The sequence below is a fragment of the Schistocerca serialis genome, chromosome 1 (assembly GCF_023864345.2).
Source record: "Schistocerca serialis cubense isolate TAMUIC-IGC-003099 chromosome 1, iqSchSeri2.2, whole genome shotgun sequence".
NCBI classification, from domain to species: domain Eukaryota; kingdom Metazoa; phylum Arthropoda; class Insecta; order Orthoptera; family Acrididae; genus Schistocerca; species Schistocerca serialis.
In genome coordinates, this window is record NC_064638.1 from 1,280,523,004 (window position 1) to 1,280,550,366 (window position 27,363).

The following is a 27,363-nucleotide window of genomic DNA, read 5'->3' on the forward strand; positions in this document are numbered from 1 at the left end:
GGAAACATGTGGACTGTGAATCAGGGAGAAACTCGCTGATACAGTGGAAGATATGAATAAATTTGAAAAGTCTGTAGCAGCCTCCATCATTGGCGAACAAGGTTTATACTTCTGAGTCATGGGAAGAAACAACCTAACATTGGTATCTCAGGTACTACAGAAAATCGTATGCCGAACAACTGAAAACTGCTGTACACACAAGAGTAATCTTATGACCTGTGATAATCATTCTACGAGAAGTAATCATAGTTTTGTACATCTTTTTCAGTTTAGAAGGATAGCACATTTGGCTTTATTCCATTCAATATCAATCCCCCAGGGAAATAGACAATCATGGGCATGAGAACGTTATTTTCGATTAATAAGAGCTGCATCTGCAAGCTAAAATGACAAATGCAGTTGTACGTTCGTCGCCGAAACCTGACCGTTTAGTGTTTAGTCCAAGTAACTGTTTGATCCAAGATGTAGAGCAGATTTATGACCAAACATGGAGACAGCTCTCAACAGCAGTGTCCCTAAAATTAATGTTCACCATCAGCACAGTTTCGAGGGGATGACACAGGCCTACAATAAATAGGCGGCAGCGGTATCCTATGTGAAAAAAATTACGATGTAATTACAATTTCTTCCATGCCTTCTAGGTCTCTCCTTTTAGAACTATAGTGTAAGATAGTTTCTGCGCAACAGTCAATAATGTGCGGCGGGGATCGGAAACAGTAGCTGAAGATCATTCGGATTGTGAGGAGCACTGTTCGCTCGGTGGACCTGTTCTGTGATGTCTCGAAGCACAAGCAAGATGTGCTCGAGTATTGCACATTTTGTCTCTTCATCTTGTTATGTGACTGGACTTAATTTTGATGCCACAAGAAGAATTTCGTTACAAATGTGTAAGCGTGACTCACCTGTCTCACGATGTTTTCTTTGTCTTCACTGAGTTGGGCTTCCATCTCCTCGAAGAGTTTCTGCATCTGTAAACAGCAGCAAAAATATTACAGCGTGAAAATGAAATTGGAATCCTAATATAAAAGTATACATACGATGTGCATTGTACACACGGTAAGTATTTCTTGTTTCTCCGTAATAAATCGTAGTTTTTCTAATCACATCATAGCTTAAGGCGTACGTTGCATTATACGACGTATTTGCCTTCATGGCGTTTACACATGTCGCTGGATCATGGCGGTGAAATCCAGTAAATCAAAGCATATGTAAATAACATATTTCGTAACTCCCTCCTTTTCTTTTTATCTTTTTAGCAAGTTGTAGCTTAATTTAGCTGACAAAGATTTCGTTACTGAAAAATTGTTTCTCTGTATTCTTAACCTCTCTCTGGTGCCCCTGAGGATGGGTTACACCTAAACAGATGTCGGATAATAAGAGTAAAACGGAATGATCGCAGCTGCGAGTTATTCCTTTCGAAATAAAAACGTCATTAGGAATTTATGTAGCTCAGGAGCGCTACGCACCTAAAATATTTAATCACTTGCACACGTTGATGGTGCACTGTTTCCAAGTATTATCTGGGTTTGGATAACTCTGGCCATTTTTTGCAGATATTGGAGGCGTCATGTGGTGCAGTGCAGTGCTGATGGGCGCAGAAAACTTCTCACTGTACAGACTTAACAATGCAGCGACATTTATTTTAAAACTTTACTGCAACGAAATGGCGGTTACACAATAACGTCGCACACAACTATGAATACAGTCAGCAGCAGGAAGTCAAATGATTTCTTCAAATAATTGAGGCTTCTGTGGGCAAATGTTGTGTGCAATGTTGTGGCACACTGAATTCAACACTTTTGGTGATTTTTTTTTATGGCTTCAAAATAAGTTTAATTATTCAGCTGTAACGAGAAACTGACATTGTTACTGGAGTGAAACGCATTAGTGTGGCGCACCTTTACATGCAACATTTAGGTTTGGTTCCTGTGGGTCATTGCTTCTGAACGTTACAGCAGACAAGTATTACAGTATGGTTGTAAAGAATGATGACATGGGATGATTATACATCAGCAGGGTGAAGAAACGTTTCGAGTGTAGCATATGTTACTTTGAAATGCTGAATGTAGTTAAGTGTCAATTGATGTTTGCTGTCAATCACAAGAGAGGCAGACCTCCTTGACAACCTGCAATAGTCAGATACTTTAGTATGGCGCCTAAGGACGTATAAAGGCGTTTAGTATAGCCTCGAAGGATGAACCGATGCTCCCTGTGTGGAGTAATTAATTTTGAAACAGTGCAATATAACGAAATCGGGGAGAGTCAATGTGCAGCTGGGTTTGGATCTTCTTGGCTTTGCTTTTGTGATGCTGCAAATTGTCATTTAATTTAGTATCGTGCTGAAGCGGAAAGAAATGCATTGAATGTAGTTCTGAAGGATTAAGAGAGATTTCGAGCCTGGCGGATACAGCTTTGAAACAATGAATGTAATGAAGGCTGTATTGCTGAGTGGCAGCTAGGCCAGGATAGCCATACTGACAGTTCACTGACGCATGCATTATCTGGCTTTGGATCCTTGGGGCAGTTCTTTCTGGATGCTGAAATTATCCAAATAATTTAGCACAGCACTTCATTTATGAAAGAGTGGATTAAAGGTAGGTGCGAACTGTAAAGAACAATTTAGTGTGAGAAAATTATAATCAAAGAGTGTGTGAGAGATTTTCTGAAATGCTGAATGGCAAATATGCCAGGGCAGCCGCAATGTTACTGTTCTACGTACCTCTCACTAGATGCTGCATTTTCCACATATTTTACTATGATACTCAAGGCTGAATCAATGACTGAAGTGTAGCATTGTATTATAAAGAGACAGCTTGATCGCAGTTGAATTTATTTTCTAAAGAGATAATGTAATAAAGTTTTAAATGATGAATGGCGTCCAAACCACGGCACATATACTGATGGGGAAAAAAGTAACACTAAGGAGTTGTGCGACACAAACGTAAGTTGGTAGGCGTATTTCTACATCTGAAACATGATGTGTATCCAAATTTGGTGCCGTTCGCATGACAGCGGCGTTAGTAGCACTACTGTGAGAATACAAACCGGATTTGCTTTAAAAACACGCTGTAGCGGTCCTGAGTGTTGGTTACATAGTGAGATGACGTAAGTCAAGAATGCCTTTAAGGCAACAAAGACGCCGTTGTGAACACCTCACTGAGTTTGAAGGAGATCGTGTAATAGGGCTACAAGAAGCTGGACGTTCCTTCACCGATGTTGCACAAAGACTTGGCAGGAATGCAGCCAACGTATACGACTCCTGTCAGCAGTGATAACGAGAATATACGGTCGCAAGAAGACCGGTCTCCGGATGCTAAGTGTCACTGCCGAGAAGAAGACCATCGTCTTCGGAGTACGGCTCTGGCGCATGGTACTGTATCCGCGGCAGCAGTTTGAGAAGCAGCTGTCACCAAAGTGACATAACGAACTTGTTACAAAGCAGTTACTTCAAGGACGGCTCCGAGCTAGACGGCCTGTAGCAGGCATTCCACTGACGCCGAAGCACTGCCGTTGCGACTTAACTGGTGCCATGCGAGAGCTCACTGGAGGGCAGGGTGGATGAATGTTGTGTTTTCTGATGAAAACTGGTTCTGTCTCGCTGTCGGTAACGGCCGTGGGCTGGTTAGAAAGAGGTGAATTGACGGCCTGCAACGAACCTGTCTGGAGCTAAACCTGGTGTTATGGTCCGAAGTGGGATTTCGTATGACAATAGAAGCACTCTCATGGTTATCGCACGCACACTGCCTGAAAAATACGAGGGCAGTTCAATAAGTTATGCAACACATTTTTTTTCTGAAACAGGGGTTGTTTTATTCAGCATTGAAATACACCAGGTTATTCCCCAATCTTTTAGCTACAAAACACTATTTTTCAACGTAATCTCCATTCAATGATACGGCCTTACGCCACCTTGAAATGAGGGCCTGTATGCCTGCACGGTACCATTCCACTGGTCGATGTCGGAGCCAACGTCGTACTGCATCAATAACTTCTTCATCATCCGCGTAGTGCCTCCCACGGATTGCGTCCTTCATTGGGCCAAACATATGGAAATCCGACGGTGTGAGATCGGGGCTGTAGGGTGCATGAGGAAGAACAGTCCACTGAAGTTTTGTGAGCTCCTCTCGGGTGCGAAGACTTGTGTGAGGTCTTGCGTTGTCATGAAGAAGGAGAAGTTCGTTCTGATTTTTGTGCCTACGAACACGCTGAAGTCGTTTCTTCAATTTCTGAAGAGTAGCACAATACACTTCAGAGTTGATCGTTTGACCATGGGGAAGGACATCGAACAGAATAACCCCTTCAGCGTCCCAGAAGACTGTAACCATGACTTTACCGGCTGAGGGTATGGCTTTAAACTTTTTCTTGGTAGGGGAGTGGGTGTGGCGCCACTCCATTGATTGCCGTTTTGTTTCAGGTTCGAAGTGATGAACCCATGTTTCATCGCCTGTAACAATCTTTGACAAGAAATTGTCACCCTCAGCCACATGACGAGCAAGCAATTCCGCACAGATGGTTCTGCTTTGCTCTTTATGGTGTTCGGTTAGACAACGAGGGACCCAGCGGGAACAAACTTTTGAATATCCCAACTGGTGAACAATTGTGACAGCACTACCAACAGAGATGTCAAGTTGAGCACTGAGTTGTTTGATGGTGATCCGTCGATCATCTCGAACGAGTGTGTTCGCACGCTCCGCCATTGCTTGACCTTGCGGCGATGATGACACACGCTTTGCCCAACGACTCACCGTGCTTTTGTCCACTGCCAGATCACCGTAGACATTCTGCAAGCACCTATGAATATCTGAGATGCCCTGGTTTTCCGCCAAAAGAAACTCGATCACTGCTCGTTGTTTGCAACGCACATCCGTTACAGACGCCATTTTAACAGCTCTGTACAGCGCTGCCACCTGTCGGAAGTCAATGAAACTATACGAGACGAAGCGGGAATGTCTGAAAATATTCCACAAGAAATTTCCGGTTTTTTCAACCAAAATTGGCCAAGAAAAAAAAAGTGTTGCATTACTTATTGAACTGCCCTCGTAGTACGTGAGTCTGGTGTTTCGACCTGCTGTGCTGCCATTCGTGAACAGCATTCCATTGTGTATTTTCAAACAGGACAACGCTAGTCCGCAAACCACTGTTGTAACCCAACACGACCGGGAGTGGTAGCCGCCCGGTTGGAGGCGCCTTGTCACGGTACGCGCGGATCTCCCCCACCCCCAGCCCCCACCCCCACCCCTCCGGGCATGAGTGTGTGTGTTGTCCTTAGCGTAAGTCAGTTTAAGTAGTGTGAAAGTTTAGGGACCGACGCTCCCAGTAGTTTGGTCCTATAGGATCTTACCACCAATTTCCAAAAGAAATTAACCCACCACGCTCTACCGAGTACCGACATGTTGCCTTGTCGTGCTCGATCACCAGATCTGTCTCCAGCCGAGCACATACGGGACATTATAGGACGACAACACGAGCGTGATTCACAAACAGCATTAACTGTCGCTCTACTGACCGACCAAGTACAACAGTCTTGGGACTCCATCCCCAAACTGACCTCCGGCACCTGTTCATCACAATGCTTGCACGTTCGCAAGCTTTTGTTGAACGCTCTGTAGGTTACGCTGATTACTAATGTACCAGAATTTCGCTTATCTCGCGCTTACAATGACATGTAATCTTGCAGTGTTAATCACTTACATACGTTTCCTAGACAAATGCATTACCGAAATTTCATTACTCTACATTAATAATTTTTTGGTGTGCCATTTTTTTCCCAGCAATGTGTTTTGTTGTTGCATCACTCAATGTATCATTTCGGTTTGGATTTTTCAGGCCACTGTTTAAAGTTGTTGTAGACAAGCACTGGAGTAAGGTTGTAAGGGACGGAGTACCTCTGGAGGATGAAGCTGCTTCAGTGTGCAGCAAAAGTAATTTTAAAATAACTAATGTTTAAATTGCGATTGATGACCATGACAGGGTATGAGTATCTCGTTGTGGTGTTGCAGTTGTTATAAACTGTTATTATGCTGCAGAGCACATAAATGGGTCGAGTGTAGCTCTGGAAATGCACAGAGCATAGCGAAGTTCAAAGTAGCGAACGTAACGCTAGGAGAGGCGTACCTGCTTGTGATGGGCCTCGTCTCGCGCCTTGAGGGCCGCCTCCAGCTGCCGGGCGTCCTCCAGCCGCCTGGAGAGGTCTGCGCCCAGCTGTGCCAGGAAGCGCTCCAGGTTGGCCTGCACCAGCGGCAGCCCATCTCGGCGAACCCGCCTCACCAGCTGGCGCAGCGGCTCCGTGCTGACAAACGTCTCCAGGTAAGCACACAATACACAGTTACCCTTCTATTGTTAGTCTAATACATTCATTTTCTTAACCTACATGTCACGCTCGGTTAATATCACTTAGATATGAAATCTAGAGCGCATACAATATATCATTATTCGGTGATAATGCATAATTATAATGTAAGTCTGCAGGCTTTCGTGACCGTTGCCACTGAAGTTAAATTCTTCTGGTTTGTTAGGCCGCGTCATATTTCTTCAAACGATCGACGTTTCGGCCGCCCTGCTGGGATATTCTTCAGGATCTTGTGATGTCCACTGCAGATTGGGTGTTCAGTCTACAGTGGACACCACAAGATCCTAAAGAAGATCCCACCAGTGGAGGTCGAAACGTCTTCTTCAGGTTCTTGTGGTGTGCACTGTAGATTAAGTGCTCATTGTGCAGTGGAAAACAAGACTGTGAAGAAGATACCGGCAGAGGGGTCGAAACATCTTCTTCAGGATCTTGTTGTGTTCTCTGTAGACTGAATGTTCAATCTATATTGAACACTACAAGACCCCGAAGAAGACCCTCGCAGAGGGTTCGAAACGTCGATTTTTTTAAGAAATATAAAGTTGCCCAACAACCCAGAAGAATTTAATTTCTATAATAATAATGTCATACGACTCAATAGCGAGGTATCCCGTGTTCCCAGGCCGTCATGCATCCATCACGCATAGCTTTCGTCATCAGGTGGGAAACGGTGTATCCAATGCGACAGCGCCATTGGCAATCGAGGGTTATATACATCAATATACGAGGTTTGTGGTCCACTGAATGTGGTAAGTAACGCAATGATACCACGAATAATCTACACTGATGAGCCAAAGCACTGACAACTTGTTTAACAGCGCGTTAGTTCACTGAAAAACACTGAAGAAGCAGTTCTGCGTGGCATGAATCAGATAAGTCTTTTGTAGGTTTCTGGAGGTAGGTGATACCAAATGTATACGCACAGATCGCGCAATTTCTGTAAATTATGGGCCAGTGGTCCGTGGGCACCGATTTGGTACATGATAGTGTCCCAGATGTGTTCCATCAAGTTCAGATCAGACAAATTTGGGGGCCAAACCGTTGACGTGAGATCGCTATCATGCTTCTCAAACTACTGTAGCAAGATAATGGCCGTACGCCGAGACCATTTACCTGACTGGAGAATGCCATTTCTGGCACGAAGGACATCAGAAAAGTAAACAGATCGTCTGCAGTAATGTTGATGTAGTTCACAGCTGTCATTGTAACATTGATTACTACCACAAGTCCCATGGAATCCCATATCAATGCTTCCATAGCATAATAATGCCCTCACCAACCTGATTCCGAGGCGTGGGCCAGCAGTTCTCCTGGGTGACGGTATATGTACATACAATCCACGACCTGGTGTAACAACAGAAGGTATTCACCCGATCAGGTGATACGTTTCCATTAATCTATAGCCCAGCCTCAATGACGCCGCGCCCACTGCAGTCGTAAATGAAAATGTGGTCGAGATGAAATGGGAATACACAGAAGTGGTCTGCTGCAGGGATCTGTGGCCAACAACGTGCTCTGATCGGTGCGCTCCAGAACATTTGGGCTTGCACCAGCATTGATATCCTGTCATCAAAAATCCCACGTATTGCCGCCTATCGTGCTTCAGTGAGTAGCCAAGACTCCACTACCACGTTCACCGATGAGGCGCAGACGTCGACCACATTGTCGCCGATAAAAAGATAGGCTAATAAAATGTTTGTGGACATTAATCACTGGTTACTAGCCAATACTTTGTCACTAAACTTTGAAAAAACACACTACGTGCAGTTCAGAACTTGTAAGGGGTGTCCCACGAGTATAACATACGATGACAAGCAGATAGAAGAAGTGCACAGTGCTAAATTCTTGGGATTACAGCTTGGTAATAAATTCAACTGGGAGGAGCACACCACAGAACTGCTGAAGAGTCGAAACAAATCTCTATTTGCAATGCGAATTGTGTCAGACATAGGGGATATAAAAATGAAAAAGCTGACATACTATGCTTACTTTCATTCCATAATGTCATATGGGATTATTTTTTTGGGGTGATTCATCAAGCCAAGCTAAAGTTTTCCGGGCACAAAAATGTGCAGTAAGAGTTATATGTGGCGTGAACTCAATAACATCCTGCAGAAGCCTGTTTAGGGAACTAGGGATACTAACTACTGCTTCTCAATATATTTATTCCTTAATGAAATTTGTCATTAAAAATATATCACTTCTTCAAACCAACAGCTCAATTCATGGAATCAATACTATAAATAAGAATAATATTCACAAGGATTTAGAGTCACTTACTATTGTACAAAAAGGCGTGCGTTATTCGGGAACACACATTGTCAATAACTTGCCAGCAGCCATAAAAAGCTTAAAAATCAATGAAATTCAGTTTAAGAAAAGCCTAAGGGATTTATTGGTGGCCAACTCCTTCCACTCTATTGATGAATTTCTCAGTAAAACGAACTGATTTGTGTATATCGGCACAATTTCAGTGCAGTAATGTGTTTATTGTAAATAAGTATTATAGTAGATCTATTACATGTTTATTACCTTATAAATAAGAAAACATTTTTATTTTAAATATAGTGCATTAGTGTTTGTAAATGATTCTTTCATATAGTGTTTCTTACAAAAATGACGATCATTCCACTTGGGACCTGTCGAGTGGTACATTAGCTTATTTGTTTGACTTGTAAATATTTGTCATGTATTATTGTTTTTCTGACATGTTCTACATCCTGGAGGACCTCCTCACTACGGATCAATTGGAATGAAAGCAAATCTAAACTAATCTAATCTAGCGGAAAACGTCGCGCAATGCAGACGCAAAGTCGCGAATTCGAGCCCATCCCTTCAAATGGCCCTGAGCACTATGGGACTTAACATCTATGGTCATCAGTCCCCTAGAACTTAGAACTACTTAAACCTAACTAACCTAAGGACAGCACACAACACCGAGTCATCACGAGGCAGAGAAAATCCCTGACCCCGCCGGGAATCGAACCCGGGAACCCGGGCGCGGGAAGCGCCCACCCCTTCCTTTATTTCTTAAACCACCTATCCGATGGAACCTCAAAGATAATTTATTTCACTTTCTAACCCACCAGTACCAACAAAAGCGTCCAGGAATACTTCCACAAAAGAGCTCGTGGCTGGATCAAGAACAGTTTATGTCCGAGAGTTTCGTGCCCAACAGCGGCCATCGGCTACACACCGCCCGCTCCGTAACATCAGGGCATGTGCGACCAAATAAACGCGGCTCGGCGTGCCTTGGACACGCTACTGCTCTCGCTCTGGTGAGCATTAAATTGTTTATTATTATCGGTCGACTGCCCATGCAAAATAACATCGATAAACTGAGTGAACCAAAGTAGAAGCACAACATGCACAGGTTGCTATGAGCGTATTTATCAACCGCTATTTTCTTGTTTGAAGTTCTAATATTTATCTTGTAGTTACATATTGGATGTTGCATACTTGAAACTTACGAACGTTTGATATGCGTAACAACATACAGTCGCTAGTTTAATTTCCGAGAAATTACAAACAAAGATTCCACGGCATGTTTTCAATGTAGTGGTAGAAAATACAAGTTTAATTTGTCCTACGTAACTCCAATACGTGTTTACACTGTAATTTAGTCAAGTGCATACTTACAGGTCGGGGTTGCAATTTTACAGTCTTACTGCAAAAAATACTACTCAACACAGCTTGGTTCACAATTTCGCACGTGTAATGATTCTTTACCCGCCCCGTTTCGTAAGTAACATTTTTACTTAGTATATGGTGGGTTAAACACTGCTCACATTAACATCTGTCGTGTTTGCCATTACTTTGCATAATCTGACTTAACAAACATTGTCCTCAATTTACCGGCCGATAACAATACAAAAATGACAGCAGTGTCCATTTTTGTACAATTAATTAATTCTACAGATAAGCACAGTCCCTATACATATCAACTATGAAAAAATTGAATAAGATCTAAAAAATACAAATAAAGTAGTCAGGACTAACTAAGAAAGTACAAACAGACTCCCGCAAAAAAGAAAATCACTCGACTGTGGAGCTACTGAGATTGGAATATACGCAAAATATAAAGGAGGAGAGTAAAGAAACACTAAATTAAGCTCTGCTGAGCTCATACTGTAGCCTAGGATCGCAAGATCCATAATCTCTCAAAACAGAAATAACATTCCCTACTGAGAATGGATGTATCATCAGTTACTTTTTACTAGAAACTCTGATTACGCAAGAGCTACTGCGGAAAACAAATACGCAAATTCTAAAGCACTGATCTAAACTATACGAAGTGTTGTAACACCACTTTTAAACGGAGTCACGTGACATGGCGCTTCTGGCGGCAGGAAGCTACCCGAGAAAGTCACCTCACACAACGATAAGCACACAAATTTACGCAGAAAACTTAGGGAAGTTAGTAAACACCACTCTACACCAGGGCGAGGCTAACGGATTAACTGTGGTTAGTCTTACCTTATATCTTTTTATACAGGTGATCCATGCTCCGATTCTTCTTGGTACGAAAGTTACCAATAACGTTATCTTTAAATTTCTGATCTCTAATAAATTGTCAAATCAGTTTTTTCTATGGCAAATGTGTAGAGAGAATTTAACCTATCATTTGCCAGTGAATTGCGAAGACAATTTTTAATTCTTTCAAGAGCGCTCATACTTCTCTCAGAAGAAGCTGTATTGACAGGGAAGAATCAGTGTGATAAATTTTGTTACTCCTTTACAAATAATTGTCCATTATGTTACGAAGTCTACCTGTGGAAAATATTTATGTTTATCAGAGTAAAAGTTTCCATACTCATTCTCCTGTTGTTTTTTGTTGAAGAATGGGTAAGTTGTGACAAGCCCGTTCAGTTTCATTATGGGGAAATTTGATTTATAATTTCCAAACTTATTCTCATCAAGCGTCTCTATAATCTGAATATTCTGAAGATCTACAAAACGCATTTCCATTTGCGTAGCATGTCATCAGTAAAGCTTATCACTGATGTCGTTTCACAATGAATTATACCCCTGTTTTGAAACTTTTTTTTATTTTCGTCGTTGTTCCTTTCATGTATGTTTTACAGAACAGCAGAGGCGAAACACAACATTCATAACGTACATCTTTTTTTAATCCGAGCACTTCGTTCTTGGTCTTGCACTCCTACTGTTCCCTCTTTTTCTGAGAATTTAGAATATCTTGCACTATTTTACACAGTCGAACACTTTTTCTACGACGACTAATCCTATGAACGTGTTTTAGTTTTTGCTAAGGCTCGCACACCCTCAATTTATGTTCCATTCCTATGTACGTTATTGGTGTCAGTAACTACAGCGCATGAATTGTTAAGCTGATTGAGCAATAGTTCTTGCACTTTCCTGATCTTGCTATCTTCGGAACTGTGTGCATCATATTTTTGCGAAAGTCTGATGGTACGTCTCCAGATTAAAAGATTCTGCAATCAACATGAATAGCCGTTGGTTGTCTCTTTCCTCAATGATAGTAGAAATTTCGAAGACCGACTGTAATAACTAAACCCCTACTTTCCATAACGACTCATTTGTTGTTCTATAACTTCCCTCACCTCGTAGAGTCCTTCATTGTACCCTTTTCAACTACGCACTCTCACTTTTGCGAATTTCCCTTCCACTCTTCATGTTCACGGTTCTGTTTAAAATTTAACCACAGACTGTTTTGACTTCCCTATACGCTGAATCTGTACTTCCGAAGACAGTTTCTTTCTCGAATTCTTCGTCTTTTTCCTGCAGTCACTGCACATTGGCTTACCTGCAATTCCTATGTATTTCATTCCTTATATTGTTGTAGTCCTTTCCTTCCGTGAACAGTTTTGAGCTATATTCTTCCACTAATCAACTGCTGACCAAGGCTTCTTGGCAGTTACCTTCTTTTTATCTATATTTGTATACCGAGATTCTGTAACTGGCGATTTTAGAGATGTCCATACCTGTTCACCAGACTTGCCTATAGCGTTATTCATTACCGTAGTATCTGTAGCCTCAGAGAACGTCAGAGGCACCTTACATTTTACAGTACTTCCGTATCCCACTTCTCTCCACAGTGATCCTTCCGGAGCATTCTCTTAAACTTCAGTCTACTCTTTGCCATTACTAAATAGTGATGTGAGTCTCTATCTGCTCCTGGTTACGCCTGAAAGTTCATACCGGATTTCGGAATCTCTTTCTGACCAAAATGCAATCTAGCTGGTATCATCCCGTGTCTGCAGGCTTTTTTCATTTGTATTTCCTCCTCTTGTGATTTTCGAATAGCTACTCGCCATTATTACCTATAGCTGAAATTTACTGCAGAACTTAGTCTTTCTCCTTTCTCATTTTTAACCATCACCTCGAAAAAATCAATTAGTGTAATCAAATTTTTGTTTGTACCGTAGAATACCGCTAAAAGAGCCAAAGGAAAGTGGCACACCTCATTAAGGAAGTGGAAGTGGACTGCGAGGTTTTTAATACTACATTTCGCATATGGTGAATAGCAGCTGCCGTATTATATTACTGTTGAGGACTCCGGACTCTACCGTTGCTTCTCAAAATTCAACATCCGCTTACAAGGAAACGCCCTCATTTGCAGTCGTACCTGTTGTGTCGTAGTGCCGAATTTACTTGTGTTTCCAAGACGCCCCGAAGAAGCTACGCATGGCCAGTTCTTGGCTGACACCGTCTGCGCCTACAAGCTCCACGTGGGGCAGCCCGCAGTACACGAACGACCACGCGGAGGCGGTCTTCTAAGGGGATCTGCATCTGCGTCTACGAGGGTTGTTCCGTGAAATTATAATATCATGTTCTGTGGTCTTATGCCGATCTTGTGTACTTATCGGTACTTAAATACGTTCCCCATAGATTATCTGAACTGTTCTTTCATCGAAATGATGTGGAACGAGCCAGTTTATAGAACATGTATCTGAGATTGGCGTTAACATGACTGAACACATTATTTTTACTCCTACTTATGGTCTTAAAAATCAATTTCTTTTCCGGTTAACGATTTTAAATAAAAATTCGACCATGGGATAGAAGGAGTTTACCAGGATTTAAAGTTAAATTTAAAATTTTCTTTGCTGTCAGACTTTTCACATTATTGAACCAATCATCAAAAAATTTTGTTGTTGGATATTAAACTCCTATCTGAGTTACTGCCAACTTTAATGTAGACAATAGTCATTTTTTCACTCTAGTGTTGCATGTATGGACATCACTACAGTTCTCAAATTGTAATGGCTAATTTGTGACGAATTTCATTAGCAAATATATTTATTGCGATGGTACAGTTAACCATTTAACTATTTAATCCTATTTTTATACATGTTGTCACGGTGAAGAACGTGGAAAAGCTATCTCAACGTTTAATACAGTACCGGAAATTAAAACTGCTACACCAATAAGAAATGCAGATGATAAACGGGTATTCATTGGACAAATATATTATACTAGAACTGACATGTCATTACATTTTCACGCAATTTTGGTGCATAGATCCTGAGAAATCAGTACCCAGAACAACCACCTCTGGCGGTAATAACGGCCTTGATACGCCTGGGCAATGAGTCCAAAGAGCTTGGATGGCGTGAACAGGTACAGCTGCCCATCCAGCTTCAACACGATACCACAGTGCATCAAGAGTAGTGACTGGCGTATTGTGACGAGCCAGTTGCTCGGACACCATTGTCCGGACGTTTTCAATTGGTGAGAGATCTGGAGAATGTGCTGGCCAGGGCAGCAGTTGAACATTTTCTGTATCCAGAAAGCCCTGTACAGGACCTGCAACATGCGGCCGTGCATTATCCTGCTGAAATGTAGGGTTTCACAGGGATCTAATGAAGGGTAGAGCCACGGGTCGTAACACATCTGAAATGTAACGTCCACTGTTCAAAGTGCCGTCACTGCGAACAAGAGGTGACCGAGACAGAGCCTGCATTCATCCGAAAAAATTACGTTTTGCCATTCGTGCACCCACGTTCGTCGTTGAGTACACCATCGCAGGCGTTCCTGTCTTTGATGCAGCGTCAAGGATAACCGCAGCCATGGACTCCGAGCTGATAGTCCACGCTGCTGCAAACGTCGTCGAACTGTTCGTGCAGATGGTTATTGTCTTGCAAACGTCCCCATTTGTTGACTCAGGGATCGCGACGTGACTGCACGATCCGTGACAGCCATGCGGATAAGATGCCTGTCATCTCGACTGCTAGTGATACGAGGCCGTTAGGATCCAGCACGGCGTTCCGTATTACCCTCCTGAAACCACTGATTCCATATTCTGCTAACAGTCATTGGATCTCGACCAACGCGAGCAGCAATGTCACGATACGATAAACCGCAATCGCGATAGGCTACAATCCGACCTTTATCGAAGTCGGAAACGTGATGGTACGCATTTCTCCTCCTTACACGAGGCATCACGACAACGTTTCACCAGGCAACACTGGTCAACTGCTGTTTGTGTATGAGAAATCTGTTGGAAACTTCGCCGGCCGTAGTGGCCGTGCGGTTAAAGGCGCTGCAGTCTGGAACCGCAAGACCGCTACGGTCGCAGGTTCGAATCCTGCCTGGGGCATGGATGTTTGTGATGTCCTTAGGTTAGTTAGGTTTAACTAGTTCTAAGTTCTAGGGGACTAATGACCTCAGCAGTTGAGTCCCATAGTGCTCAGAGCCATTTTCTTTGCTGGAAACTTTCCTCATGTCAGCACGTTGTAGGTGTCGCCACCGGCGCCAACCTTGTGTGAATGCTCTGAAAAGCTAACATTGCATATCACGGCATCTGCCTCCTGTCGGTTAAATTTCGGGTCTGTAGCACGTCATCTTCGTGGCGTAGCAATTTTAATGGTCAGTAGTGTATGTCCTTCGTATAGATCGCGAGGTTATAAAATGATGTGACGAGTTTGGATTGTGCTAGCAATCATCTTTATAACTAAAACAGTCAGAAAAAATATTCTACCTACTTACAACGTGTTCAGCATAAAAGGAGAAGAAAGGGAGACAGGACACACCATAAAATGTCGTTCCTTGACGTAACATGTCATATGTTGTACAATCAAGTACGTTTACGTGGTTTCACCACGGTTTCTTTTCCCGCGACCAAGGACTCAATTACACTATGTTACCTGAAACTAGTAACTTACTTAGCATTGTTGAGAGAGATCAGAACGAAACTACAAATACTTTTGAGAAGATTCATTCCACTAACTCTTACACAAGAAGCTGTTGCACACTACATTCAAAATCGTTGTATCTTCGGACATGTGCCAGAAGCAAATTATCACTCTGCAGCGGAGCGAGCGCTGATATGAAACTTAATGGAAGATTGAAACTGTGTGCTGGACTGAGACTCGAACTCGGGACCTTTGCTTTTCAGTGGCAATTCCTCTACAAAGTGAGCTACCCAAGCACGGCTCACGCCCCGTCCCCACAGCTTCACCTCCACCAGTACCTCGTCTCCTACCTTCCAAACTTCACAGAAGTTCTCCTGACAAACTTGCGGAAGCAGCACTTGTGGAAGAAAGAATATTGCGGAGACATGGTTTAGCTGCAGTCTGGGCGATGTTTCCAGAATGCAGTTTTCACTCTTCAGCGGCGTTTATCTGTAGAGTATTTGCCGCGAAAGGCAAAGGTCCCGAGCTTCGAGTCTCGCTCCAGCGAACAAGTTTAATCTGCTAGGAAGTATCGGATATGCGGTTTACACGGCGTGTTTTCGTTTAGAAGCAAACATCATCCGTTATGCCAACATATCACGCACTTCCTGACAGAGATCGTAAGTAGTTTACGTTAAGCACAAAATAGGCGTGGAAGGTGTAAAAAATGTTAATAACAGAAAGAATAAGGTACTTAAACGCATGAACCTATTAGTTAAGACACAAAAAAACAAATTGTCTTGCCGAGCGGATTGGCCGCGCGGTTTGAGGCCTCATGTCACGGACTGTGCGGCCCCTTCCGCCGGAAGTTCGAATCCTCCCTCGGGCATGTGTGTGTGTGTGTGTGTGTGTGTGTGTGTGTGTGTGTGTGTGTGTGTGTGTGTGGGTGGGTGGGTGGGTGGGTGGGTGTTTGTGTGTGTGTTGTTCTTAAGTTAGTTTAAGTAGTGTGTAAGTCTAGGGACCGATGACCTAAGCAGTTTGGTCCCTTAGGAATTCACACACATTTGAACAAATTGTCTTACAAAGATCTTTTTTCTTTTTTTTTTGTACCAAAATCCTTTTCATGAAATAACTAACAATGGATATCTGACACACAATGATGGTACTATCCAAGTGCAAACTATAAATTCGACTTATACATTGATGTGTCCACCGCAAGTTGAATCGTGCCTGGAGGCGCACGTGACGCAGTTAGGGTAATACACAAGCGGAGTAGAGACGAACGAAGTATCATTCTAGTGACGATACCAGCCGCAAACGAGGACTCCACTGACGTAACAGACTTTGTCAATGGGTAGATCGTTGTGGCCAGGTTGTAACGCCGGAAATGCGTACCCTCCTATTTCCATTGAAAGGGTACAGTACCGCCCGACATTGAAAATAGGTACAATATACTTCATTATTTTTGTCAGAACAACACATTGTTTTTTTGTAAAATAACTCAATTTCAATTAATACAGCGAAGCCGGATACCAGTGTGGGAAAGAATGACAATTTATTTATTTAATTGATCACATGTGCACTCCCACAAAGTAAATCCCTACATCCAGTTTGGTGAGATCTGTGAAGTGAATGAATGTATGGTCGTCTGCTAACCGCAGATAGTGAATGTGAATATATGATCATCTTTGAGACGATCCTTTGGCCACCTTTGGTGGGACCAAAGAGATGAAATTTACCTGAGCTTTGAGCGCCTGAAATGTGGCTGACCAATACGGTAGCAAGGTGCTCCCCCACTTCGACAGAGGTGTGAGAGGACCTAGAGAACGGCCATGTTTCAGCACTCTGCCGCTGGATCTTGTGCTGTTAAGACCTGTTTGTAGTTGTGCTTCATAATGAAAAAAGAGTGGAGACATGGTATGCATGTGGAATATTTAAGAGTAGTTTGAAATAATAATTTCTCTATTTCAGGAACTTTTGTGGGGAGAATTAAATGTCAGGCAGGTAATATTAATGGGATTGTAGTAATCTTCGGAAGTGACCAATGGTCACAATGAAACCACGTGTAGCAATAAGTTGAAATACTTCCGTGTGCTTAAGTTAAGCTGAATTACTAGCGTGTGTACAATAAGTTGAAATATTTAAGAAATAGCGTGTGTACCATAAGTTGAAATATTTAAGAAATAGCGTGTGTACCATAAGTTGAAATATTTAAGAAATGGCGTGTGCAGGACTTGAAATTAGAGACGAGTACTTCCACGTGGTGAGTACTGTGTGAGTCTCAATCTGTGTATGAGACAAAGGATAAAGAGAAGTACTCGTCCATGGTATCAGTTGAGGACTCGCGTGTGTGATGAATATGTTCTTAATATTACTTTGCGTGATATGATTCCGTGTGACGCTAGATTCAAACTCTGAGAGAGAAGCAAGGTGAGTCGGCCGTCTATCCAGCAACGCCACTTGGCTTGCATTGCACAGGAAGACGTGCAAATATCTCCAGAGTTCATAGTAGGAAAGTAGAATTACAAAGTGGGGCAGTGTCGTGTGAAACTGGGATAAATACTAATTGAAGTGGGAAAGCTGAAAGTGATAGTGTTGTGACTATTTAGTGTTTTGTATTTCATATTGTAGTGTGATGTATGTCATGTAATTTGGGTATGTGTGGTTTGCATGGGAGAGTAGCAAGGTAGTTTCAAAAGATTAGTGGGTTATGCTTGTTCCTTCTGTACCGCTCGGTCTGGAGGATTGTTTCGTGATGATGATTGTGAGAGTCGAAGTGTGAGAAATAATAAAAGATCCACCATCCTATCCAGAAAGTGCACTGTAGCGTTAAATAATTACGAGACCATAATATAGAGATTCACCAATGTAAAGCCATGCCCATTGGGTGGAATTTCTCATGTGTTATTGTTGTAGGTTATAGAATTTGTGTGTTTAGGTTAGAGAATTTATCGGAATAAATGAGATAGTGAAAAAAAAAGATTGGTGGACTTTTCCTTCGAATTGTATGTTGTCATAATGTCCCGAATTTATAACGTGTGCGCCATTCATATTCAGTGCGGTGGCCAAGTGTTGACAAAAGCCGTTAAATAAAACACAAAAAGAAAATGTGGTATTGCCAGTGCGTAGTGTACAGTCAGAGTTCTGTAAATTACTGATAGTCAGATGCATGTTTCCGTTGTGTATTATTCATATAGGAGGATAACTTGTAACTTAAGTGTGAGTACTAGAGTTCATGTTACTCGATAAATAAGAATGAATTCACTCGCTTGGCAGACCACTCATCTTGCAGGCCTGACTGCTTGATGCCACAGTATGAGCAAGGCATGTGGGTGCCTCTCACCATCTATTGTACTATAAATTCTTTTCCTTATTTTGTTACCTGAAGATATGACATTTCTGTGTCTTTATATATTTAATTGTTCTAATATATATATATATATATATATATATATATATATATATATATATATATATATGCATTTATGTCGATGTATAATTGGTTTGTTTTGTAAATATTATTTGTATTTTTATGCTGGGTCTGGCCTAGCGAAAACTATGCTATCGAACGATTACATCGATAGGTCGTGTGGAGAACCAAAGTGTTTAGGATGTTTGGGAGTGTTAACTCTGCCGCATGGAGCGCGGGCAGAGCAGAGTCTGGCTGGAGTAGGACGGTGGAGCAGGTGTGTTGTGTGACGCTCCCGCGAGTTGCCACGCTTTCGGGGTTTGGCAGCATGTAATTGCGCTCGACTTGCTATGATGGTTTCTGGCACGGTGTCGCGGACGGGAAGCATTAGCTGGCGCACATCAAGAGCCCGTTTCGCCTGGTGACTGTGCCGAGAAGAAGGCGCACCAACATCCAGCTTCTGCAACAGCGACGGCCGACAATGAGTGACTGTCGCCACCTCCCCCATCGACGACTGCAAACCTTCAATCAACCAACAAGGAAGACTAAAAGCACAAAAAGTTTTAGAACTGTATGGCAGACCTCAGCTTTTCAAACTGTTGCATCACAAAAATACAGCAACTTAGCATGAACCTTTGTTGCTCATCGTCACAATTGCATTACCAAGCAGGGTCCCTTCCTTTTCCGGAAGAACCCGAGTGTCGTTGAAATTCATACGCCAAGATTAAAGATTTCACTGCTCTAATTTCAAAGTTCAGTTAAGGTATTCGTAGCTGGCTACAATATTTGGATTACATAAGCACAAATTAAAAGTGCGAGTTTTGTTACCACATTTTGGCTTACCTGTGACTGCAGCTCAGCTTGGTTCGTACTAAATTTTACTATTGTTAATTGTTCAGAATCATTTAATTCAAGTTCAAAGTTAAATCTCTTATTTCTAAATTGCGTAGATTCAAGTAGCTTTTGAAGTGATTGTTGAGGTAGCCCAAGACTAACCTTGTTTTATTGAATTTCGTAGTGCTTCAGAAACAAAGTTCACTATTAATTTCAGTCACTAAATTAACTTTCAATTTTCCGGTTTTATTAATTCTTTGCTAAATTAAGTCAGAGTGTAGCGAAATTTATTACTTCTGACAAACATTCAGTTTTCACACAACACGTGTCAACTTTCCGTTGCCACGCGTTTAGAGCTAATTATATTTGCATTAATATTTCATTTTCAGTTATTATAGTAGTTGTCCGTAGGAGTGGCGACCGTAATTTTCGCCAAATCTCAAATATCTAATTAACGCCAATTAATTGTTAACGTAATGATGGCACATTTACTTTCTTTATTAATTTTACCCTTTTCTCAAAATTAATTTCCACCAATTTCATTTGCATTTTTCCTTTCATTTAGATGTACCCCTTTCCTCCCTCTTTACCGACAGATTAACTTCGGTGACGATTGCTTTTCCCAAATTTCCATTAGGTGCACCCGGTTTAATTTTTCACTGTCATTAAGGCCGATAAGTGAGGGGGAGGTTACACGGTGTCTGTAAGCCAGCATCTCGGAGATGGAGAAGCTTGTCACCTGTTTGCACGCTACTGTCGTGAGCATCTGCGGAAAATTGTTGAAGGACACAGAAACACGAGTGCGTGACACGGTGTGGGACGGTCCTGTCTCTTCGCAGAACATGGGAGGTCGAAGGTTTTCCCTCTACGTAAAAAAAATGGTTCAAATGGCTCTGAGCACTATGGGACTCAACTGCTGTGGTTATCAGTCCCCCAGAACTTAGAACTACTTAAACCTAACTAACCTAAGGACATCACACATCCATGCCCGAGGCAGGATTCGAACCTGCGACCGTAGCAGTCCCACGGTTCCGAACTGCGCGCCTAGAACCGCGAGACCACCGCGGCCGGCCCCTCTACGTAAAGCAGGATAGCCGGTGACGGAGTACGATGCTGGAACAGGCACGTTTCAGGAAGCAAAGCCCATGTGGCGGAAGATGGGATTCCGCCGTAGACGACCCCTACGGGTTCCCATGTTTACCCAACGTCACTGTCAATTACGACAGCAGCAGACCTGGGAGAATCGAGATTGTTTGTTGGATCGATGAAAACGTATCACCTAGTCATCGTGTTTCTTTTGCCTTATGCAGAGATCATTTCGAACAGGATTGGTCGTATTTTGCGGACGACCATCATCTGAGATCAGTCCTTTTAGATTCCGCAAACGATGATCCTGGCTTGCGTAAGCCGGGTGTCCACCGCATTCCTTGCAGTTGCAGCTTGTCATGTATTAGTCACATTATCAGGACTGGGGAGGGCCGGTGTAATAAGCGTAAGCGCCACACACGCTTACAACAGACTAGCACATTCGCCATTGCAGAACACTGTCTTGGCACTGTTTTTTTTTTTTTTCCTCTATTGAAATTAAGTCGGAACTCATCAAATACGGTGGAATGTCAGGTCTTAAATGGCTACACAGGATAATTGAAATGGCGTGGGAGTCGGGACAGGTTCCATCAGACTGGACGGAAGCAGTAATCACACCAGTCTTTAAACATGGAAACAGAAAAGATTGTAACAACTACAGAGGTATCTCTTTAATCAGCGTTGTGGGTAAAATCTTCTCAGGTATCGTTGAAAGGAAACTACGAGTATTAGTTGAGCACAAACTGGATGAAAATCAGTGTGGGTTTAGGCCTCTTAGAGGTTGTCAGGACCAGATCTTTAGCTTACGGCATGTAATGGAGAAGTGTTACGAGTGGAACAAGGAATTATATCTATGCTTTATAGATCTAGAAAAGGCGTATGACCGGGTTCCTAGGAGGAAGTTATTGTCTGTTCTACGAGATTATGGAATAGGAGGCAAACTTTTGCAAGCAATTAAAGGTCTTTACATAGATAGTCAGGCAGCAGTTAGAGTTGACGGTAAATTGAGTTCATGGTTCAGAGTAGTTTCAGAGGTAAGACAAGGCTGCAACCTGTCTCCACTGTTGTTCATATTATTTATGGATCATATGTTGAAAACAATAGACGGACTGGGTGAGATTAAGATATGTGAACACAAAGTAAGCCGTCTCGCATATGCGGATGACTTAGTTGTGATGGTAGATTCGATTGAAAGTTTGCAAAGTAATATTTCAGATCTAGATCAGAAATGCAAGGACTATGGTATGAAGATTAGCATCTCCAAAACGAAAGTAACGACAGTGGGAAAGAGATATAAACGGACTGAGTGCCAAATAGGAGGAACAAAGTTAGAACAGGTGGACGGTTTCAAGTACTTAGGGTGCATATTCTGACACGATGGCAACATAGTGAAAGAACTGGAAGCGAGGTGTAGCAAAGCTAATGCAGTGAGCGCTCAGCTACGATCTGCTCTCTTCTGCAAGAAGGAAGTCAGTACCAAGACTAAGTTATCTGTGCACCGTTCAATCTTTCGACCAACTTTGTTGTATGGGAGCGAAAGCTGGGTGGATACAGGTTACCTTTATCAATAAGTTTGAGGTTACGGATATGAAAGTAGCTAGGATGATTGCAGGTACTAGTAGATGGGAACAACGGCAGGAGGGTGTCCACAATGAGGAATTCAAAGAAAAACTGGGAGTGAACTCTATAGATGTAGCAGTCAAGGCGAACAGGCTTAGATGGTGGGGTCATGTTACACGCATGGGAGAAGCAAGGTTACCCAAGAGACTCATGGGTTCAGCAGTAGAGGGTAGGAGGAGTCGGGGTAGACCAAGGAGAAGGTACCTGGATTCGGTTAAGAATGATTTTGAAGTAATAGGCTTAACATCAGAAGAGGCACCAATGTTAGCACTGAATAGGGGATCATGGAGGAATTTTATAAGGGGGACTATGCTCCAGACTGAACGCTGAAAGGCATAATCAGTCTTAAACGATGAGGAATGATGGATGAATGAATGTATTGAATTTCAGTTCCCCATCTGGGGCGGGCTGGCAGCAGCATGTGCGCTGCTCTTCATCCAAAAGACAATAATGGTACAAGAGAAGACGTTTTAAAATTACAAAGTAGAAAATATGGCGGACAACAACATAAAAATGGGGAACATAATGGACGAGAACAGACAAAAAGGGGGCGACCGTAAAATGGAGACAAAAACCTTAAAAAGTAGTGAGCACAAAAAACCAGACACTGGGGCAATTAAAAGAACACACGGCGAAGTATGGCTGCAGCACAAAAGTATCGATGAACAGCGTAGCACATAACGATCACTGACAGTAATACTACATACAGGTCCAGCACAATATTAAAACCACAGCTCTGGACGCACAGGAGAACAGCAGCAAACACAGCACTGACGTAGCACACTGATGATGATGAGCAAAACAGAGGATCTGCCAGGGCCATGGTGATGAGGGAGGAGGGAAGAAGGGAGGGAGGGGGGATAGAGGGGGGGGAGACAGGTGGGGGCGCGACGAAGACGGCTGGGGAGGGAAGGACGTGGGAGGGACGCAGTTGAGGAGGGGGTGCAAGGGCTCGGGGGTGGGAGAGGAAAATATGCTCTGGGAGAAGGAGGGGAGAGGAAAAGGGGGGCCCTGGGGAGGGGAGGGGATGGAACAAGGCCAGGTTACAGTTGGAAGGAAGGGTAGATGTCATGGCGAAGTTCAACATCCATGAGGAGGAGGTGCTGGAAATTGCCCTGATGAACGAGATGGCGGGTGTGGAGGTGGGAAGAGGGAGGGATACAGCGATAGAGGCGGGCAACGGGCGTGAGGTGTAGAGGAAGGAGGAAACCAGAGGCTGGGTGGATCAAGCCAGTGGAGAGTATAAAGGATGCGAGGATGTTGGAGGAAAAGGAGGAGGTAGGGGATCGGCACCGGTCATCTTGTGGAACATAACAACACAGAGATTCTGGCATGCACTTCCAGCTACTGGGATAGCCGTATGAAGGAAGCCGTTGAAATCAAACTAGCAAGTCACCTTGTAAACAGAAACGGAGGTTTTTGTTTAAAATCTGCGTGGAATCCTGATCTCCTTTGTCGAAAAACGGAAGGACAGAGTTAATGATACCTCACCGGGTGATTATTAATTTCACTAACGTTAATTTCTGTTGTCTGTCATCTTTGCTTTGCGATGGCGCAAGTGTTTACAGTGTGTAATTGTTATCTGTGCAGGAGTTTCTCTGAAAACTGAGATATTAAATTCACTTTCACAGCGCTTACTTGCTGCAGTTATGCCTCGATAATAGCAGGGTGAACACCTGTCGAAATATCGGCGGTTGTCGACTGCGGCCATCGGATGCATTCCCGTTAGTTATCTGAACATCATGTCTCTTGTTAAAATACAAGCGTCGCTTCCCGCTTTATTTGTTTCCTGAGGTGATGGCACCATCCAGCAGTGTACCTGTCCCTGTCACAAGACCAGAATTGTGCTGGAGGGGTGTGAGGAGAAATTTATCAGCAGAAACGCTGCCTACTACGTTCCAAATGTGGATCTACAAGCTGTTAATGTGGCTTATCCGTGTGTGTGAGTATGTGCTACAGTGCCAAACTTGGAATCCAAAAACTGAGGTTCTGTCACCGGTCGCTCTGGGGATTGTTATACATTCTCCACCTTCGCTGTGTTTGTTAATTTGGACAATGACGCGTTGCACCGTGGTTCGGATACCACTTTACGCTATAGGTCCTCCTATAATAGACTAGCCGCGCGTGATTAGCCGAGCGGTCTGAGGCGCTGCAGTCATGGACTGTGCGGCTGGCCCCGGCGGAGGTTCGAGTCCTCCCTCGGGCATGGGTGTTGAAGCATCCCCAACTCTCTTGTGGTTCCCTTTTTAGGTACTCCACGTCGACGTCTGCTCGTAGATACGTATCGTCGGTAGGTTTTCCGGCTTTACTTCCCGACGTGACAGCGACGACTCTCCGATGAGGTGCGGGCCTTGTGTTTTGCTATTACTGGGAGTCTTGTAAATATCGCTTTTATTTAGCAATTTTCCCGGCTGAAACTCTCCCCTTTTATGATTAAGACAGCCTGCGCCACCTTTAGGAGGGAGTGGGGACGTCAAAGAGTCACAAAAGTTCATATTAAGCAGTCCGTAAAACACGTAAACGTTCACTTCAGTTAGCGTGTCAGTTAATGCCTACGCTTTCCGCTAGATGGTGCTGACTTACTGCTGAATAGCTTTGGTTCCGTGAAACCTTCACTGATTAGTACTAGGTAAATGAAATAAGTACAACACTCTTGAATTTCACTTTCACTCTATATTCAAGGATTAAGATGGTGATGGATGATGGTCTATTTAAAAGGTTCCTAGCCTGGAGGAATAGTCCGCAAATGCCGATATGCCCGCGCCCTACGTCCGGATTCGCAACTAACGGCACACGACACTTTCAAAAGCCCACACGTCAACATCTGAATACCGGTACCTCTGAATTCACTCGTATCATCAGATAATTTGAGTTTCTGTCGTCTATATGTCCGTAAAGTTCAAATGTAGCACTAAAGTCCTAAAATCCCCTTAATACTCCGTTGCTACCAACAGTCAGAGATCGTACACGACATCACTTTTAATCTCCGTAATATTCTAACAGTTTATCGTGAATCTTAACACGATAAAGTCCAATCTAATTACTGTCTCGCTGACTGATACGGGTTCGCCGCCCTTTAACGAAACAATCAAGGAAAAAAAGCGGCAATAATGACGATCAGGCCTTTTTATAGGTTTTTCATCACAAGAGTTTAACGTGCCTGCCTTCTCCATGGCGAAGCTTCCGTGGCTTTGCTGTACTTAGACGCTAAACTACTTGCTGATATACTATAATTTTGATCTGCAATCACCGAACTCTGATTGTACACTATTTTCCCCTCTAAAAATTCTATTCTTAATTTTAATTCTTTCTGTAGCTTTTATCACTGTAAACTGAACCGAGGTGTTACAGTGTGTGTGTGTTTGTCCTTAGGATAATTTAGGTTAAGTAGTGTGTAAGCTTAGGGACTGACGAACTTACCAGTTAAGTCCCGTAAGATTTCACATACATTTGAACCTATAATAGACTAGCTCGAAGGAAGGCAATGGCATACCACCTTCAGTAGAACAAAGCCTAGTGAAAGTGGCGTTTAGCTCTGCCATTTTCTATATAGTGTTAGTTCGTCGGCGTTTTGAATAAGGGTAGTGGTTGGAGGTCGTGTGTCCAAACCCTAAGCCACGTCGCTGGTTTTACACAGACAGTTGCTCAGGCCTGGTCCCTCGCGGAGACAAAAATGCGAGCCAAACGACTCCGACCAAAGGCGGCCACCGGGAACAGGGGGACCGCGACGGCAGCGCCACTGCCGCACCGCGGCAAGTTTTCTAATTACGGCTAGCTCCTGGTTTACGCAGCGAGGTGCGCCCTGCGGAGTTGTAGCGCCGGCGTGCTAATAGCGCCCAAGTACAAAGGGCCTCTTAATATGTCGTTTAAGCGGCTGTTTCCCGTCGTGGAGTGCAGATGTTTCCGCAAGTAAAGGCTGTTCCGTGATGCGGCAAATTGTGGAACGTTCGTAATGAACCAAGTTTGACAGCGAGGCTTCCGGTTACTTGCGGGCGCACTAAATAGATGTCGACTGTCTCCAGTGTTATAGTAGGGATATACTATCGCCGTTGCGACTACTTCAGGCAGTCGTACATTAAAGGCGACAATAAGGATTTAATTGTAGGGGGACTTTACTCAACGACTTCACTGCAGACGTAGGACAAGCGCGACAGCGAGGTGTGGAAGCAGTAATTATTATCTATATACAGGGTTGTCCATTGATCGTGACCGGGATAATACCTCACGAAATAAGCGTCAAACGAAAAAACTACAAAGAACGAAACTTGTCTAGCTTGAAGGGGGAAACCAGATGGCGCTATGGTTGGCCCGCTAGATGGCGCTGCCATAGGTCAAACGGATATCAACTGCGTTTTTTTTTTAGAAGAGGAACCCCCATTTTTTTTACATATTCGTCTAGTACGTAAAGAAATACGAATGTTTTACTTGGACCACTTTTTCCAGTTTGTGATAGATGGCGCTGTAATAGTCACAAACATATGGCTCACAATTTTAGACGAACTGTTGCTAACATGTACGTTTTTTTAAATTAAAGTACAGAACGTAGGTACGTTCGAACATTTTATTTCGGTTGTTCCCATGTGATACATGTGCCTTTGTGAACTTATCATTTCTGAGAACGCATGCTGTTACAGCGTGATTACCTGTAAATACCACATTAATGCAACAAATGCTCAAAATGATGTCCGTCAACCTCTATGCATTTGGCAATACGTGTAATGACATCCCTCTCAATAGCGAGTAGTTCGCCTTCCGTAATGATCGCACATGAATTGACAATGCGCTGACGCATGTTGTCATGCGTTGTCGGTGGATCACGATAGCAAATATCCTTCAACTTTCCCCACAGAAAGAAATCCGGGGACGTCAGATCCGGTGAACGTGCTTCGACGACCAATCCACCTGTCATGAAATATGCTATTCAATACCGCTTCAACCGCACACGAGCTATGTGCCGGACATACATCATGTGG

At 43.2% G+C, this 27,363-nt stretch overlaps 1 protein-coding gene across 2 annotated transcripts in view; it reads right to left on the reverse strand.

Moving 5' to 3' along the window:
* LOC126419619 (EF-hand calcium-binding domain-containing protein 4A-like) overlaps positions 1-27,363 on the reverse strand; it is a 759,654-nt gene that overhangs the window by 26,783 nt on the left and 705,508 nt on the right. For both annotated transcript variants that reach the window (XM_050086810.1, XM_050086818.1), the window contains 2 exons: positions 6,115-6,289; positions 903-968 (listed from right to left, as the gene is read on the reverse strand). In XM_050086810.1, the coding sequence (XP_049942767.1) occupies positions 903-968; positions 6,115-6,289 (241 nt within the window). The remainder of the gene's footprint in view (positions 1-902; positions 969-6,114; positions 6,290-27,363) is intronic.